Source organism: Lichenostomus cassidix, chromosome 3, assembly GCF_008360975.1.
Source record: "Lichenostomus cassidix isolate B80296 chromosome 3, HeHo_3.0, whole genome shotgun sequence".
In the NCBI taxonomy this organism is placed as follows: Eukaryota; Metazoa; Chordata; class Aves; order Passeriformes; family Meliphagidae; genus Lichenostomus; species Lichenostomus cassidix.
The window spans coordinates 41170379-41188287 of NC_139483.1; the positions used below are offsets into that span (position 1 = coordinate 41170379).

The following is a 17909-nucleotide window of genomic DNA, read 5'->3' on the forward strand; positions in this document are numbered from 1 at the left end:
TGATTTTAATTCACATACTTTTTTTCATTTTCAGGAAAGATATAGTCAATGCACAAAGCATGGTAATTGAGCTCTTTCCAAGTAATGCAGATCTGGATTCTGATGCTGAACTGGATAGGGCAGTGACTCAGATCAGTGTGGATTTAATGGATGACTACCCTGCCTCTGATCCAAGATGGGCTGAGTCTGTACCTGAAGGTAAATGTAATGTGTTGTTTTGTAAGTTTTTGGGTTTTTTTCTGAAATAATATCTTTAATATTCTAGATAAAATTATAATTTAAGCTTTGCAAAGAAGGTGTAGATGTCCCTTGCCCTCTACCACCACTAGGTCATTTCCAGAAAGGCTTAAAGATGCATCTTATGAGACTACCAGATAAACTTGCAGTCTACTGTGGTTAGTTCTTGACTTCATATAGTAAGCATAAACAGCAAGGAAAACATATTTCTGAGAAGAGTATTTTTTGCAAGAATCAGGTGGTGGCACTTTAGTGTTTCCATGATTCCTTGTGTAGTTTTGAGTTATTATCAAAAAAAAAGAGAGAAAGAGCTTAATTGTTTATTTTTAGCCCTTTTGTCAGTGTGACTGCACAACTTCTGGTCACCTTGTATCCTGGGTAGAATGAGCTTGTATTCCTCTGGGGCTTTGGCATTTATGTCTGCCTGAAAGAGGACTAGAGAAATTGATTTACGAGCATTTGTTGTACATAAAGGACAAAGCAACCATGTTTTGAGCAAGAAAATTCCTTGTTCACGCTTTGCTGTCTCTTACAGTTTGAATGTGAAGGTAGCCCCAGAACCTCTAGGCCATAGTTGCCAGTTACAGAGCAGAGGCTTAATTTGAAAGTTCACGTAAATAGTTACAGAAGGATGATGTTTCCTGTTGTTTCTGTGTGGCAGCTAGTTAGAAATTGTCAGGCATCAGATCCTCACTATTTTCTGAATCAACTTTATTTTTAATTTGGCAGCCTATCTGTGTTTATTCTTGACTAAAGCCAGAAGTGAAAATTGATAGCTTCTTGGAAATCATCTTGCTAATTTTGCTCAGTGATAGTTCTTCCAAGATTTTGTCTTGCTATTTTAAGCACACTTAGAATATACAAAAAATCTGGATGCAGAGTCAATTAGATCTGAATGCCTATTAACACTGTAGTTTCTAGTAGCTGTGGTCTAGGGCATAGCAAATTTAGCAATAGCTAGTCCACCATGAGGATACAAATCTGAGTCTGAATCCTACTAAAACTAGACTATACTCATTGGCTGCTGTTTTAGCAGCATAATGAATTGAGTACTTCAGAATAGTACTGATCTAAAGACACTTTATTTCTTCTGAAAGCTTTACTTCAGCTGTGATAGAGTTGAAAAAAACAGACTAAAAATAGCATGGTAAACAATATATAAATGTGTGTCCATATACTGTAAAAAGTACTAGTGTGGTACCACTATGAAAATTGACAGAGATAGGTTTACCTCAGAGGCAAAAAATGTAGTTATCCAGAAATGAAGACATCAAGTGCTCTGATGTAACATTTTGCTTTTTTTAGAAGCAGCTGGTTTCAGCAACACATCTCTCATTCTTCTTCATCAGCTAGAGGATAAGACAAAAGCACACTCTTTCTTCATTGAATTTCTTCATCAGGTAGGTTCTGCTGTTCTTCTGGTATCAGCACACACAGATTATTACTTCGTCTTGATTCTTCTAGAACACTGTTTAAAGTGCATGTGGTGTTTTGTTTTGTTTTAATGAAAGGTTGGTTCATTTGAACGCCTGGGCAGCTTTCCAGTGCGAGGGATGCCGATGGCAACACGACTGTTGCTCTGTGAGCATGCAGAGAAGCTGGCAGCAGCTATTGTTCTCAAAAACCACCACTCTAGGCTGCCTGATCTAGTGAATGCTGCTATACTGATTGCATTGAACAAAAGGGAGTGTGATGTTCCACAAAGCCTTACCCCGGCTGATGTGTTCTTCAGAGAGGTAAGAAATCTGTCATTTCTGAATTACTGTGTAGCGTTGCACATTGTAAATGTTACAGTGCTTTAAAAAGTACTTTAAAACCTTTCCCTGTAAAACTTTAAAAATCAATTCAGCTTTACACAGCTACCATTTAAATAGGGATGGTGTGGTAGTATTTTCCTCACTTTAGTGTGTGTAATTTTTGTGTCTGCAGCTGAAATGGGAATTCTGACAAATTTCATGTGACAGAAGTAAAGTTGTTATAATTTCCAGCTACCCAATGTGGATAAACAATGAAAAAGACAACTGAAATTCTCTGACACGTAAGGAGATGTGTGCTAAATTATAATTTTTAAGGGATGAACTGAAAAGTATGAAGCTTTCCAGATAGGAGGAGAGCTGCTTTGATGAGCTGTCCTGGATGGAATTATATTAATTCAGTCTCTTATAATTTCTGTCTGCTCTAAACTTAGGCAAGCTAAATTAGTTCTCAGTTTATTCCATGTTCCAGTCAAGTGCTCCGTCTGTATTTCTTTCGTCCTTCTTGAGAAGAACTATGCACAAAACATTTATACTTAGGAAGTTTTTTTACAGTAGAGAACAATAGTTGCTAAGGGAGAATAATAAATATAAAAGAAAATAGAAATAATAGTCTGCTATTTTAAAGCAGATATGTTATCCAGTATACTTTATCTAACAAAGAGTCTGCTGCCAAATATTCCAGAAGATGATGGAGGAATATGCTTAATGAAAGTGTATGGAGTTGCCTTCAAAAATTAGGATTTTCTTCTTCCTTTCAGATTTAAGTCCAGAAAAAGGCATTTTTATAGTGTTAAACATTGTATGAACCATAATCTGGTGATTTCATTATCCATTAGGTAGTCAATGCTTTTTAATATTTTTGGCTATTTATGTGGTTTATACTAATGTGCTTATTTTTCTATACAGCTCTCAACTTGGCTTTCAGGTCTCAGCTGACAGCGGACATGTTTGTATTCAATGCAACTTTTCTTTCTGTTTTCAAGGTATCCCAGATAGATTCCATCTTTGAATGCTTATTAGAAGAGGAGGAACAAATCCTGAAAGATATGCCTATTGAATCAATTGAGTGGGCCCAGATAGTTGTCAATGTGAACAACATCATTAAGGTACAGAACTGCATTAACCAAGGTGTTTGTGGGAGGGGATGACAAACATTGAAGGGCAGCAGAACAAACTGAGTGCAGCACATCCAAGTTACTGACATGAGAAGAAAAATGAATGTGCTTTTCACATGTCCAAATACAGTATGAAGGAAAAGAAAGCCTTAGTTAGAATTAGGGATATTCCTTTTCTTCCTGAGTCGTTGCTAAAGAGAATTTAAGAAGTTGCAGCCTTGTTGGAAGTTGTGAAGTCATGAATATGTAGCAGAGTGAAGAGCTTGTGCTTTAGCACTGAGTTTTCTTGCTTAGTCAGTATGTCCTCTTCTGTACAACCGAGAAAGTGGTGTAGAAAGAATGGGGATATTAAAACAACATTTCGGAATTATAGAAGACAACATCTTTTATGGTCTGTGCATAGCGAGGTAGACTTAAAAATATTCACATCCTTGCTTTTAAATAGGACATGCTGCAAGCTGCCTGTCAGTATCGTCAGTCTAGAGCCTCTTTATATAAAACAGGAGAACTTCCAGAAAGAGAACCTGAATACATTCCATGGACAGGTGAGAAATTACTATTACAAGTTCATAAGTTTCAGAACACATGAATTTCAGTCTGAATTTTAAACTTAAAAGCTGTTACAAATTTTCATTTGGGGAATGAAGTGGGATGTATCAATGAACATTTACTTTGTCCATTATTGATGATAATTTTTTAAAACTTACATTACAAATTTGGGTATAAAACCACAAGTTATGGAAGCAAAAAAAAAATTTATAATTTTCATAATTATCTTTTATGCATTGGTTCTGGTTTGCAGATCTGTGGGATACATAACATTAAAATAAATCATAAAATATGATCTGTAACTGTTTTAAAAGAACTGATGATTCTCTGCTCACATAGATGTGTTTTGTTTTGGTGGTTTAATAGCTTGAAAAACTATCAGAACAAATGTTCTCTGAAACAAGCACTTTCCAGTTGGTGCTTAAGCTTCCTTGTAGCCTCTACATGTAAAACACTTGCTTAGTTCTTCCAGGACAAAAGTCTTGTGAGTAGCAGGACCTATGCAAACTCTTTTTGATTTTGTGTTTTGATGACTTCATCCAAGTATTTAAATCAAGTTAACAGAAATTACCTTTTCCTTGTGTGTATTCCCTTGCTTTGCTTAAAGATATAGTGCAAGTAATCTTTTCTTCTGGAAAAAGAGCTGCTGTTGGTAGTTGACAGTGGTGCTTGGATTATTGTTTGAATGCTCCCTGTGTTGTTTTCCCAAGCATCCAGTGGCCTTCGCGTGGCGATCACGCGTCAGCACGGAATCATTCTGAAGGTGGTGTATCCCCAGGTGGACAGCAACCTCCGCAGCATTGTGGCTGAGCAGTTGGTGGCACTCCTGGATTGCTTCCTGGATGGCTACGTCTCGCAGCTGAAGTCTGTGGATCGCCTGGCTGATCAGGAGCGATACAGCAGCGTGGAAATGGAATACGTCCAGAAGAGATCCGAACTCTTGTCCCCTCTCCGTGAGTGCTCTCTGTGTTCTTTAATGTGAAGATTAAATTATTGCAAGTTGAGATAAACTTAGGTGCCCGAAAGCTTGTTTAGTGTTTATCAGGGAATAGGTACTTTTTGAATCTTGATTATTTAATAATCATACCCACTGTTTAATGTGTTGGATGCAGTCAAGTCTTGAATAGTAAGTGGCAGAAAAGCTCCATTTTAAAATGGAAATAACTTGGTGTAAATACATTTTAGTAACTTTGGAAAGTTTAAATTTTTTTGCTAAAGCACATAAGTAGAACAATCTAATGATAATTTTTGATCATTCTTTAAAAAAGCTTCTTAAATTATCATTGTCCGTTTTCCTGGCGTTCATGGGCTCTGTTAGCTTATAAATATGTTTTGTATCACTATGTTCAATTTAAGGTTCATATTTCCTTACAAACAAAACTGAGTCTTCTGCTAACTCTTACATATTTAAATGAACCAAAAGGAAAGGTTCTAAGTAATATCTTTTTAATACAAGCCCGGTCATCTTTATTTGTTCTGTTCTTTATCCAAAGCCTTTGGCTGCTGCCTTTTTCTTTGTGTATTTAAGTGGCTGTTATTGTAGACGTTAAGTCACGGGTGGAATTCCCTCCCCCAGTGCAAATAGCAGGTGATGCTAACTTTCAGAGAAAATAGAAGACATACTGCCACTTAGTATTGCCTTCCTGGGAATACTTCATTGAGCATTCCCCTCTGTCCTGTGGGACAGAGGTGATAGGTCTGTGAGCTTGTGTGTGCACAGGAGAAGTATACAGTAGGGGAAGGTTTCCTTGGAAATGTGTAAGGGAGCACGTTGAAACTTGTTATCATTTTTCTGGTCTCAGACGAAGATGAGCTTTTTTGATAACACTTCTGTTTCTTGGTTATGTAGTTTCCCTGGGACAGTACCAGTTGGCAGCTGCTTTAGCAGAGAAGTATTGTGACTTTGATATCCTGGTGCAGATGTGTGAGCAGACAGACAACCAGGCCAGATTGCAGCGCTACATGACACAGTTTGCAGATCAGGCAAGTCTTTTCTATTTCCTTTAGATAATGTTTTGTAATAAGCTTACACCTGTAATGCTGCAAAATTTATTATTTCTTTCTGGGGTTTTTTTCCCTGTTGGTTTTTTTTTTAATGCATGTGTATTTATGTATACATACAGGGGTAATGTGGGAAACTGAAGTTGACGTTTACTGTAAAATATTGAATGGCGTATTTTACCTTGGGACTGCAAAGCTAGCCAGCAGAAATAAGGATGCTACCTGTACGGGCAGTGGCTTTTCATGGAGCATTTTTAGTGCCTCAGACACATTTTCTCACTCTTAACATTTTTCAGCATTTTGTGACTTCCTCACTGAGGTGCTGTTATCAGTACACTATTGTTTTGTTAAATTAACAATATAAATTGGAGGATAATTCCCAAAAGAGATTAAATTGTTAAATGTATAAATAGGAAAGTAATTAATGTATAAGTATAAAAATAGTTAGGAAGAATAGGAAGGTAGGGCTGTTTCTTTGGGGTTTTTTGTGTTGTCCTGCTATGTATTTGTTGGACAGTTCTTCCACTGTCTGTTAAAATCTAGTGTAAAAACTTCTAAGTGTGCTGAAATGTTAGAAAGCCTAAGGAAAAGGTGGTATAGACTACTTGAAATGCATGGGACTGGAACCAAAGGTTCTTAATTTGAGAGTTCATGAGATTAATTTGTTTAGCTTTCCACAACTGTTGTGGAAAGAGAAATCCTGCAGTCTACATGCTTCCTAGTAAAGAGGGTACATAAAGGTTGTTTTAATAACAAAAACCAGAAGTATCAGTAAAGGACAGAAATTACAGCAAACTGTTTTAATAGTGCACCTTAAATACTCAGCCTGACTGTCGAAGGGGAATAAATTATCTTTTTTATTTCCATCTTCACATGCTTTATTTTAAAGGGGAAATGTAAGACTTCCTGAAAAGAAGTTACTGTGGCAAATGTAGAGCTGAATAGATAAGTCTAATGGATAGACTATCAGACTGATGGCCTCTTCAGACTTAATATTTTTCAATTGTTAATGCAATTAAAATTTAGTGTTACTCTAATATTGTCCTGAAAAGACTAAATTAAATCTCAAACAGAAATCCTGGTTAGTTATTTCACATTCAAGTTTTTGAGGATAAAATAGGATGTTTTTTCTTTTAAAAAAGACTTTTTTTTAACGATGCCTGAGGGAAGTAAAGGTTGCAGGTAAACTTGTAGGCAGGAGGGAATGTTCAAAAACAGTGACAATGGAAGTAAACTTATTTATGAAAGGAAATAGTAAGCATGGAGTTTTGAGGGGGGCAAAGGAATAGGTGTGAAAGTGAGACTAGAAGAATTGTGATTGATGTGATACCTGTTGCTGTTCTTGGCACCTCCATTGCTTTAATTGAAGGACTCTGTGTTTATCAGCATCTGTTGCAGAGAGTTTATGAATGCTTTAAACACTTTCTATCAGGAATCATGTGGGATTTTTTATCAACACTGTATTTTAGGGGGGGTTGTGTGTGTGTGTGTGTGTCTGGCTTTATCAAGCAGGTTTTCACTGTTTCCTTACCAATGGTATTTTATAAGGCACTTGCCCTTAGAAGACAAACCAGATATTGAAATGTAACTTTTAAAATTTGTTCATATTCCTGTTATATTCAGAATTTTTCAGATTTCCTGTTTCGCTGGTATCTAGAAAAAGGGAAGCGAGGAAAGCTGTTATCTCAGCCTATTGCTCAGCATGGACAGCTGGCCAGTTTCTTGCAAGCACATGAACATCTGAGCTGGTTACATGACATCAACAGCCAGGATTTGCAAAAGGTAGGGTTTCTTAAATACTGCCAAATGGAAGTATCACATGTTGAATAGGTCAAGTACATATTCAGGTAAGTAACTTACCTAGTTATGACCCTTCCCCATCAAAAGACAGCTTATCTAGGGGAAAGATGACAGGTAATTAATGGAGTACCAAAAGCCTCCCTTTAGGCACCATCTGGTATCTCATCTAAACCGCTGCACCATGTAATGGAAATTAGAGCACTGTGAAGAGGGGGGCAAGGATTCTGAAATATTCAATTTATTCAGTGTAGATAGTTTATTTCTGAGCAAGTACTCAGAAACTGTTCTTTTATCTGATAGACAAATTCTTGCCTCTGTACTGGGTTACTGCAAGTAATAGACATAATTTTGTTTTTTTAAATTCCCAAATTAACAGGTAAATCAATCTGCATGCAGAAGTGTTCTGTCAAAACATATTTGCCTGGCTTTTATTGCAAAGTATTTAATTAGATCCCAAAGATACAAGTGTGAAGTTGCAATTTATCCTTTGAGAAGAAGGTAGCTTTTTGTGATTAGTTTTGACTAGATTTTTTTTTTTATTAGAAAATATTTAGATATATAGTTGGAGAGAGCTACATCTCTTCCTGAAGAGCGTAGTGCAGAGTTTTATTGTGCAAATTGTATTGCATTTAAAAATAAGGGCTGTAGTATTGCAAACAATAAATAGCTGTGAGACTTGTGTTCAGATAAAATTCTTGCCTGTTAATCTTCTGATCCTAATTTATAAAACTGATTTCTAACATCTTTATTAATTTTAGGCTCACAGAACACTGCAGACTTTAGCAAATATGGAGACACGATATTTTGCAAAGAAGAAAACACTTCTTGGCTTGAGCAAATTAGCTGCACTAGCATCTGACTTCTCTGAAGACATACTGCAAGAGAAAATAGAAGGTAAGAAATAAGAACAGGGCAAAGTGAAGAAAAGGCTAATTAAATTACTGAATTAGAATGCCATTAATTTTGCAGATTGATGATCTGTTGTGTTGAAGGCACTAACTTAGTGTGGTAAGGATGAATGGGCTGGTGATTTTGCTCATTTTAGGAAGCCAAGGAAGACAGCATGAGGCAGTAACCTCAGTATTCACTTCCACGTGTGAGTTAGGACTACAAGCAATGGCAAATTTGTACATTTCCACTTTTTCTAATAACATGTAAAATATTAGCATAAATAACATGCTCCACTTATACTTTGTGAAATCAGTTCTGAAGTGGCTGAAAGTTGTAAACTGTTCATACTGAATGTGTTTTATTGCATCTGCATTTTATATTTCAGATGCAAGGTAAAAATTGCTTAATTTCTTAGAGCCTGTTTATAGAATGGCTTTCAATTTTGAATTCTTCTCATGTTCTGAGGCTCTTAGGCTGTACAAGGAAATCCAGTAACTGTGTTGTAGTGCAATAATGTAGTTGCAAATATATACAGTTGTGATCAAGAAGTGCTTTCTCAGGGTTTTGCTCTCTCTATCTAGAAAGGTTACCATGACAGTGTTTCATTGTGCTCTATCTGAAATAATGTGAACAGGAGAAGAACAAATATCTATCCTGCTTCATTACCAAATGCAGTAGTTCCACTGCTCTGCCATTCCTATCCCTTTGGAAAATGCTGTTTGTGCAGCACATGTGCTGTGAGTTTGTGAAAAGCAATTCTGCACTGCTGGTTAAAGGATTGTGGCCACCAGGGGGAAGCTTTGGAATATGACTCAGGGTTGCTGTTCAAGATTACTTGTGTTTATATGCGTATTTATCCATCTATGTAATGAATAGTTCTTAAATCCTATTGAAAAAGCCTGGTCATAATTGTGTTAAGTAAGTAGGCTTTACAAATTATTTTTAGCTCGTAATAATAATGTATTATCTGCCTTTTAAGTTGTAAAACTTTGCTTGAAACCTTGATGTTTAAATTTGGTTTTTTATCACTGTGAAAATGTCTGTGCTGAGGGGAAGAATCTCACATTTAAATAGGAAAATTTAAAAATAAAAGAGAAAATCAAAGCCTTATTTCAATGGACTAGAGGACTTTCAAAATTTTTTCTGGACTTTATTCTGCTACACATTTCTGTGTGACACATGATGTAGTTTTTAAAACTTAAGCTCTTAGTGTATCAGTTTCCTATTGGTAGAGAAAAGGAAAATGTGGCAGAAATAATTTGTCTATTCCTCTGAAAAGATAAAATGCTCCATAGAATTATTTTCCCTATTCTGCCATGCAATGGAAGTTGGTGAGAAGGGCAGGGTTCATATAGAGTGGTTGATATTATTCTGTTTTGAATGTCTCAGACCAGTAAGCTTCTGATCCTAAAGCGGATCCTACTGGCAAGTATAAAACAATCAAAAATTGAACAGTTCATGAGATGGAACAAGTCCACGGCACAGCTCCTTAAAGTTGCAACTAACTTACTTTCCTGCATAGTGCAACAGCTTCCATCCAATCGTATGTATCAATTTTGAAGTTTTGGGACAAAATTAGAGTTATCCATTTTTGTGGCATTGGGAACATGAGTGAAAAGTAAGAACTAATTCACTGGGATGGCAACATTGAAGTGGAAGTATTTCTGTGCTTCGGGAACATAGATGAGTGTCCAGATAGAATACTTCACAACAAAGCTTGTGGGCTTGAATAATATTGTGACTTGACAGTCATTGTTGTGCCACAAAATTTATTATTACATTTTAATAACATGAAGCATTCATTTCCTTAAATGACTACAAGAAATATCAGAGCAGGAGCGCTTTTTGTTACATCAGGAGACACTTCCCGAACAACTCCTGGCAGAGAAACAGCTGAATCTCAACGATATGCCAGTGTTGTCTGCATCTCAGCTCATTGATGTAAGTGTCTCATGTTTTATTCATTACACAGGTAAACTTCAGTACATTTTCTGCTTCTTTATGATAAAATAAATGAGATGGTCACAGCTGCCTTTATATGACTTGTCATCCCTTATATGACTTGTTAAACGCAAGATCTAAAGATCTGATGTATGAATTGGTTTAACTTTGCTTGGTTTCTGCCAGCACCAAGCATCAGAATGATAGTTTTAGTCCTAGTTTTTTCTTGTTGAATGTGTGCTTTGGAGTGCTGCTATGAGAAAAAGCAAATCAGATCAGTGCCAGAAGTTGATTTACTGGTCTAAGCCAGTTTTTGGATGTGAGACAGTTTTTACCTTCATTTACGTTCTTGGTTGGGCAGAAATTGGAAGGCAGAATGAGCAAAAAATTCTACCTTATGGAGAGGGATGCTGCAAGATAGAAGAAGGAAGGACTAGAAGCAGGTAGAGGCTTTTGGTCACCCGTTGCAAAGTGGCACTGAAAGTCGTTCTGCTTTTGTTTTCTTTTACAAAAATCCAACCTGTAATGAAACAAAAATTTGAACTGTTCCGGTACTAGGATAAATAACAGTGCTGACTCATTTTTCACACCCCTTTCTGGTGGTAGGCAGGAACCAGTAGCCATACTGATTCTGCCTTGTTTGCCACATATTTTTACATCCAGTGATGCACACAAAAAATACTCCATGAATAACAGTGATACATTGATAAAGAAGTCAGGTCCTGTCTGGTTGTCAGTTCTGTAACTCCCCACTTTCCTGTAATCCTGTGGAAAAGCAAAAGCTGAAATGTAAACAAGCATGCTTGTTTACATTCTCATCCTTTTCCTAGAACTGTGCTAATAGCAGATTGTGAAGTCCTTACCTGTGTCTTTAAATAAGGCTATCTGTGGGATTAGGGAAGGGTAGGAAGTGTCAGTCAGGACTTGGCAAGAGCTGGCACAATGACAGTTTTCCTTCTGAATTCTCTCTTCTTGTTAAACCAGTGTTCATAGTTGCTGCTTGCAATGCAAGAACAAAAGTCAGAAAGTGTTAACTAAAAGAGTGCTAATTTTCCTTTGAAGTACTAACCTGTAATTGGGGGATCTGAAATACTGAGGGCAAACTTGTTGTTTTTGAGGGGTGAAAGGCAGCACGTGTGCTGAAGTCCTGCTTTGAGCTTAATTACTGAAATAATTTGGAGAGCTTATTTGTGGAGCTGAGCTCTGGCTACAGTAGTCCAGGAATGTTACAGCCTTAAATGGCACTTAAATTTGAAACCTAGCTGCCTTGTATCCAATATCATTTGTCCACAGACCATTGTCACGTAGGTGGAATGCTGCTCTAAAACCTTAAGTATATTCCTTACTATAAAAATACTAGCAGTTGAATCAAGACATATTTTCATGAGAAGGTCATGTAAGTAGAAAATACATGGTGGTCTTCCCAGTGGGTTGTCCCTGATACCGGTTGTGTTAGTTTGCAGGCTAAAAATAATTCTCCACGTTAATCTCTGATTTCATAGATGTACATATGTGATGAGAACAAAAGAGCCAATGAGTATGACTTCAAGAAAGCACTTGATCTGCTGGAATATATTGATGAGGTAGGAAAATTTTTTGAAGGATTTCTAACTGAGAGACTTTTAAATTATTATTTAAGCTAGGATGGTGCATCTGTAGTTAGTTAACGTATTAGCTTGTGTATGGTAATTAAAGCAACCCCAATGTGTTTTTTCAGTTTGTTTTTAAGTCACTGGAGACTTAATGCCAAATGTGGTGTAGATAATTTAAGAAAAATTACACTCTTCATCTTCACTTCCCATTTATAGTCTATAGTTTCTTTTTTAAAGCCTTGCTTCCCTACAGGCTGTCTCCAAAGAGGACAAAGATCAGCTGTTTTGAGTAGTTTAGTTCTTGCGTCTTCCCTCTTGGCAGTTTTGCTGATTGTCATGAGGTAATGTGGGATAGTCACCACTTTTTAACATGTAAATAGCTTTGAACCACAGATTTGCCATCTGCTTTTCTTTCAACTGTATTTTTTTTTTACATCTAAATAAAATAAATGTTACTCTAAACCCATGAGATTTCAAAATTTTTTCCCACAGACAGTGAAGTTTCTAACAACTTCTGTAGTGCCATTCAGCACAAATTGGAGATGGTGGTTTCTGTGCAATGAAGAAACTGCCTTTTTCAAATCAAATGTTTATCTTTGAAGACATTAACTAATATATTCATAAAATATATACCCTAATGCAGACACTAATGCATGTTAGTTAGCTTGGCCATACTGAAAAAAGAGCCTTAACTTCAGTGGTCATTTACCACATGGTGAAATAAAATTTGCCTAAAACACATTGTCTTACGAGTTGGTATTTTAAAATTGCCCTTTTTCAAATTGTTTTAGTTGGTCTTCAGCAGTCAAGTGGTGATGTGGAAAGTCTGAATCCATGATTTCAAATGGAAGCAAACATTGTTTGGTGTTCCAACAACCCAATTAGATCATCTGTTAAAACATCATATATTAAAAACTACATTTGGTGATTGAAGAAAGAATCTAATTCATTGATGCAATCTGTGCGACAGTGATTATTTCTTTGTAAAAAAGCTGAAAATTTTAATTTGCCTGTTTCTTCTCCTTATATGAATTGAAGGAAGAAGAAGTGGACGTAAATGATCTTAAACTTAAAATTCTCTGTAAGGCTCTCCAAAGAGATGGGTAAGTATAAGTTACTGTGACACAGTATTTTCCAGAACTTGTGACACAGCTTTTCTAGAATTGTATTTCAGTGTACTATTCTCTAATTTACAAAAAAGATTTCATTACATAGGAAAAGGTTAGTTAAGGATAATGCATCTGATCAGAACATGTATTCTTATTTGCAAAGTGAAACCCCTGCAAAAAAAGTCTGCAGTACTTTTTTGGTTTATCTCACTGGCAACATACTGTGCAGTCCTGGCACCTGACATAGAAATGAATTCATGCAGCTTTTGTTTTTGAGTCCTTTCCTGAGCTAATAGAAGTGACCAACGCAGAACTTGTTGTTTTTTGGTTTTGGTTTTTTGGGGGTTTTTTTTGTGTTGAAGCATCTCAAATAGAAGCTTTTTAATAAGACTAACATAGGAGAGGTCACTCCTGCAAGCTTTTATTTGACTTGGGTTTTGCCATTGAACCACATTCACAAGGTCATGGCCGTTTTGAGTTAAGGCTGCATTCTTGTCTGTAAGAGACTAAAGCCTAAATGGTGCTTAGAAGAGCCACCCTTCTGGATGCTCAAAACCAAATACAGGCAGAATCCAGCTGGTCACAAGAGTCATGTCATCAAACAGTGGTACTGTTCTCTCCCAGGTTTAATAAATTAAATGGCATTTCCTCCCTTTCCTTTCTAACTTTCAGAAGTCTTCCAACTTTCCTAACTCCCATCTATGTTCCACGAGGGGCCTAAGGAAGAAGAGATGAGGAGAGAATAATACATTCTTAATGCACTGTGCCATTTGTGATTAAAATGGAAATAAGCAGCATTTGGAGTCACACTTGCACATAGGATAGATTCTAAAGGACAGTGGTGTCTAGGAAATAAATTCCTAATTGCATGACTAAGTTGTGTCTGCATATGACACAAATAATATGCAGAAAGAGGTTCACACTATTCCAAGTGATTTCTCTTCCTGTTATTTTAAAGACAGAAGAATCCAGAACTCCTGCATGGCACCAGTCCAGTTATTTGTTTATGACCTATCTACCCTGGACCAAACATGGGGTTTTGAATGTAATATTTTAACCATTCAAACATGTGTAATGCTGACAAGATTTTGCCCACTCTGGCAGCTAACCAAGTGCAATCTGATATGCAGACTTTACACTGAATAGTGTGTAGAAGACTTGATGTCCCAGCTGAGTTTGCAGTCCAGCAAGGCTCACAAAGGCTTACAGAGAGTGTTAACTTTCATCTCTGTGCAAAAGTAAACATTCAACATGTTACAGTACCCACTTTAAAGGATGGCCTTTGGTTTCTACCTTGAGGGCTGCAGATGGTGATGAGGTTCTTGGGTAGGATGGAGAGCCTTGGTGAGTGTGCTCCTGGTGCTCTGGTAGGGTTCTCACTCTGCTCCTCTGTGCCCAAGAAGAGAAAATCCCCCTTCCCCTCCCTCCTTTCCTCACATTCTTCCTAGTGGAATTAAAGATGTAATCCTAGACATTTAGGAGCTGAAGAAACATCCAGAGTAAAACCAGTGAAGTACAGAGGATTTATCAATAATAGCTTCTGGATCCAGGTCCAGATCTGTTACAAGCAAGTCCCACTGGCCCATGTTAGTTTAGGGAGTGATATGAGAACTGGTTTTGTCTGACAGCTTAACACATGGAACAGGAAATTTCAACTGAAAGGTTAGAACCACAGCAAAACAAGTTAGGTTGGTGTTGACTTTAAACTGATACATATAAAGCTCTGTGAGGATGAAAAATTGTCATTTAAAGTAATCTTTCTCTTAGAAAAATCTGTTTGGGATTTTTTTGTATCACAGATGAGACTGGCATTCGTGAGTCTTCACATTTAATCACAAAGGAGACAAACTTTGTTTTGTGACTGTGTGTGCTGTTTCAGGCCTGCAACTTAGATTTTGTAAATTTTTTTTTCTCCTTCTTAGTGTTTGCTTTTTGTTTTGATTTTTTTCACATATGTTAGAAAACTGCTTCTCTTGCTTTATTCTACCAAAAAAAAGGAAATTCTATACTTTCATCATCTTAATTGCAAAATATAATTAATGAGAATAGGTAGTTATTATCTCAGTGGATACTGCTTCTATTTTATCAAAGAAATACGTTGTTTAGTTGGGGTTTTTAATGGTTTAGAAGATGGGAAACATTTCTATTCCTAACTGGACCACATTATAGTAGTGCGCTTTCATTCCAGTTTTACTCTTGGAATAAAGACTAATTAACACAAGGTAGGAAAAAACTTCTTGCTTTGAGCTATAACCAAGCACATAATGTTTCCATGTGGACATGCATTAATCACCTTCGATAATTTATCAAATTTTCCTGAGTTTTTTTTTTCTTTTTAGTTTTCATTTTATTTTGTCTGTGCAGTTCTGTCCCCAAATGGTTCTTTGACTTGCAGGTGGTCCTGTTCAGATGGTAGAGATGATCCCATTGAAGCATCTAAAGATAGTATTTTTGTGAAAATACTACAAAAGCTGTTGAAAGAAGGTAAAGTGCACTTGAATATAAGTGAATGTATTGAAACTGTTGTTTCAAAAGCTTCTTAAGATGAACATTAATATGTAAAAAGTAGCATTAATAAATTCTCAGAGTAATAAAAAATACATTCCACTAGACAATTAAAATCATATGGAGCTAATTCTATCTCTGTAAACTGTCCAGGGGGATAAGAAATGAGCAGATTCCTTGGTTATAATTTTAGTATCCTTAAGTTATTTGCTCAGTAGGGCACTCAGCAGATTTTTAGCAGTTGCTTACTGTACAGTAAAGTAGGTCTTCTGGAGGTAAATATGTATTTTCTGTAAGATACAAGATAATAATTAACTGACTGTCACTCAGAAGAACTTCATCTATTTTATCCAAAATGTTTGGTTTTTTTGCTTTTGTTTTCCCTCTCCAAAAGCCAAAACAAAAAATACACTTCCCATTCTCCACTTAGAGCTGACTAGTGGAAGTTATAGCCATGGAAGTTACAGCTGGAGGAGGGAGGGAGAAGAGGGAAGCGACTGAGAGTCAAAGCCTGTTTTAAATATTACTGTATAGGAGCTTTCTTCAGAACAGAGAAGGCTTCATGTGAAAAATACAGTAATTAAGTTCTTCAGAACAGTTGCAGTTTTGTGTGTTCAATCCTGTCAATTTCTTTGCATTATTGTATTTCTTGTCATGTATAATAGAATCAGAGCTTCCCAATTCCAAAAGAGTGATTTAGCTGTGAGGTAGACAGGTGTTAACTTAAAAATTATCTTAACTGCTAATGCAAAGTGCTTTTCCCAGTGTTGTAATAAATGGTTTTGTGTTGTAGGAGTTCAGTTAAGTGAGTATTTACCAGAGGTGAAGGACTTGCTTCAAGCAAATGAACTTGGAAACTTGAAATACAACGCTTACTTCGCATTTGTGTTAAAAGCAAACTATGAACTCTACGTTCAGGGACAAGCATGATTCTCACTGGGGTTTTTAAATGTTTTTTCTAAAGAACTGTTGATTTCATGTATACTTTTTTATATTCTGTTCGTATTTTTGCTAAAACTTTGTGATAAAGTCCATATGAGTAATATTCTTGGTCTTAAATGTAGAGACATTGATGCTTCAGTCGGGGAGGCAGAATTGTGTTTTCAGGCAAAATAAAAATAAAATTTTCATTTTCTGTGCCTTTCATGAACTTACTTTGTTCTGTATCTTGATTCGTATGTGTCCTGTCTGAGACTCAAAGATACACAGACATTCAGGATGAAATGCAGGGACCCACTGCAGAAGGTGGGAAACTTGTGTTGTCACCACTGGAGCTGTGATTTTGTTTCAGAGAAAATACTGAACACATTAATCTTGGGTGGCTGCACAGCTTACTTAAGAAACAACTGGTCATTCTGTTGGATAGCTTCACTCTTTCTTTGTGCAACACTTTTTGCTGTAGAAACTAGGTAGTTACAATTTTGCATTAAAGTTACTTGCGGAAAAAGGATAACTGGCTTGTCACTGATCATTCAGCTTGTCTGTGACAGAAAGGAATAAGTCTTCTGGTTCAGTAAATATACCAGTCTTTCAGTTCATGTCTATAAGATGAACCTTTTCCCAAATATTTTAGTATTGAATTCATTTAACTTCCATTTAAGCTATTTCTGGAATACATGTAAAATGGGATTAGCAGCTCACCATGCAGTCATTCACAGCAACTGCTTGTGCCTAGGCTCAGAAGAAACCTAGAAAGCAGTTATGAGAGTGTGGGAGTACAGAATGATCTTCCTTACTCCATGCCTTGGTCTCTACTGGCCAGATACTACTAATTTTGTTGGGCGTTTTTTAACCCCACTGCCCCAGTTAATTATCTCTGACATTGGAATAAAAAAAAAATCCCATTTAACTTCTCAATTTTAATTATTCTGATTGACAGCAGATTTTAGCCTTTCAATAAAAGTTAGTGCAATCTGTTGTGTTGCACCTTTCTTTTGCATGTAGCTCAGGAGCCAGAAACTGACTCCAGAGCAACTTGCATGCCCTTATGTTTTACTTGTCTGGCTCAATGCCTGCTGCAACAACTTGATCTAACAGCTGAGAAGGTCAGAAGTTAAATTGGTTGAAGAGAATCCAGTTTCCAGTTTTAAAAGCATAGCTCCCCTTCCGTGGCTTCCCCTCCTCCCTGTACTAATACAGTAAGCTGGACTGAGAGTCTGAACATGTTTGGAAGAATAGATTTATCTAGAGAGGTTCTAACTAATATGGGAAAGAAATGCACTAGCAGTCATCTTCTAAGATTGTTCTAAGCAGCAAACTTTGCTCTTGTGCTGTCTTGCATGGCTGAGGAGTGTGAGCGTAACTCCCAGCTACAGCTTCAAAGGAGTTGCTCGTTTAAAGCCTTGGAGGGATTCCATGTGTTCACTTGAATGTCACTTTGAGGGTGGTTTCACCTCGATAAACTTAGGGTTT

The 17909-nt window shown here is 36.7% G+C and overlaps 1 protein-coding gene across 1 annotated transcript in view; it reads left to right on the forward strand.

Annotated features, from left to right (window-relative positions):
• The window catches only part of NUP133 (nucleoporin 133), a 28765-nt gene extending 12114 nt beyond the window's left edge, over nt 1-16651 (forward strand). Inside the window, exons 13-26 of the mRNA XM_085055460.1 lie at nt 35-198; nt 1543-1637; nt 1749-1973; nt 2978-3100; nt 3555-3654; nt 4369-4611; nt 5508-5641; nt 7283-7441; nt 8218-8353; nt 10173-10291; nt 11794-11874; nt 12922-12986; nt 15388-15476; nt 16291-16651. Coding sequence (XP_084911586.1) covers nt 35-198; nt 1543-1637; nt 1749-1973; nt 2978-3100; nt 3555-3654; nt 4369-4611; nt 5508-5641; nt 7283-7441; nt 8218-8353; nt 10173-10291; nt 11794-11874; nt 12922-12986; nt 15388-15476; nt 16291-16427 — 1870 coding nt within the window. The 3' untranslated portion in view covers nt 16428-16651. The remainder of the gene's footprint in view (nt 1-34; nt 199-1542; nt 1638-1748; nt 1974-2977; nt 3101-3554; nt 3655-4368; nt 4612-5507; nt 5642-7282; nt 7442-8217; nt 8354-10172; nt 10292-11793; nt 11875-12921; nt 12987-15387; nt 15477-16290) is intronic.
• Nucleotides 16652-17909: the final 1258 nt, after the last annotated feature.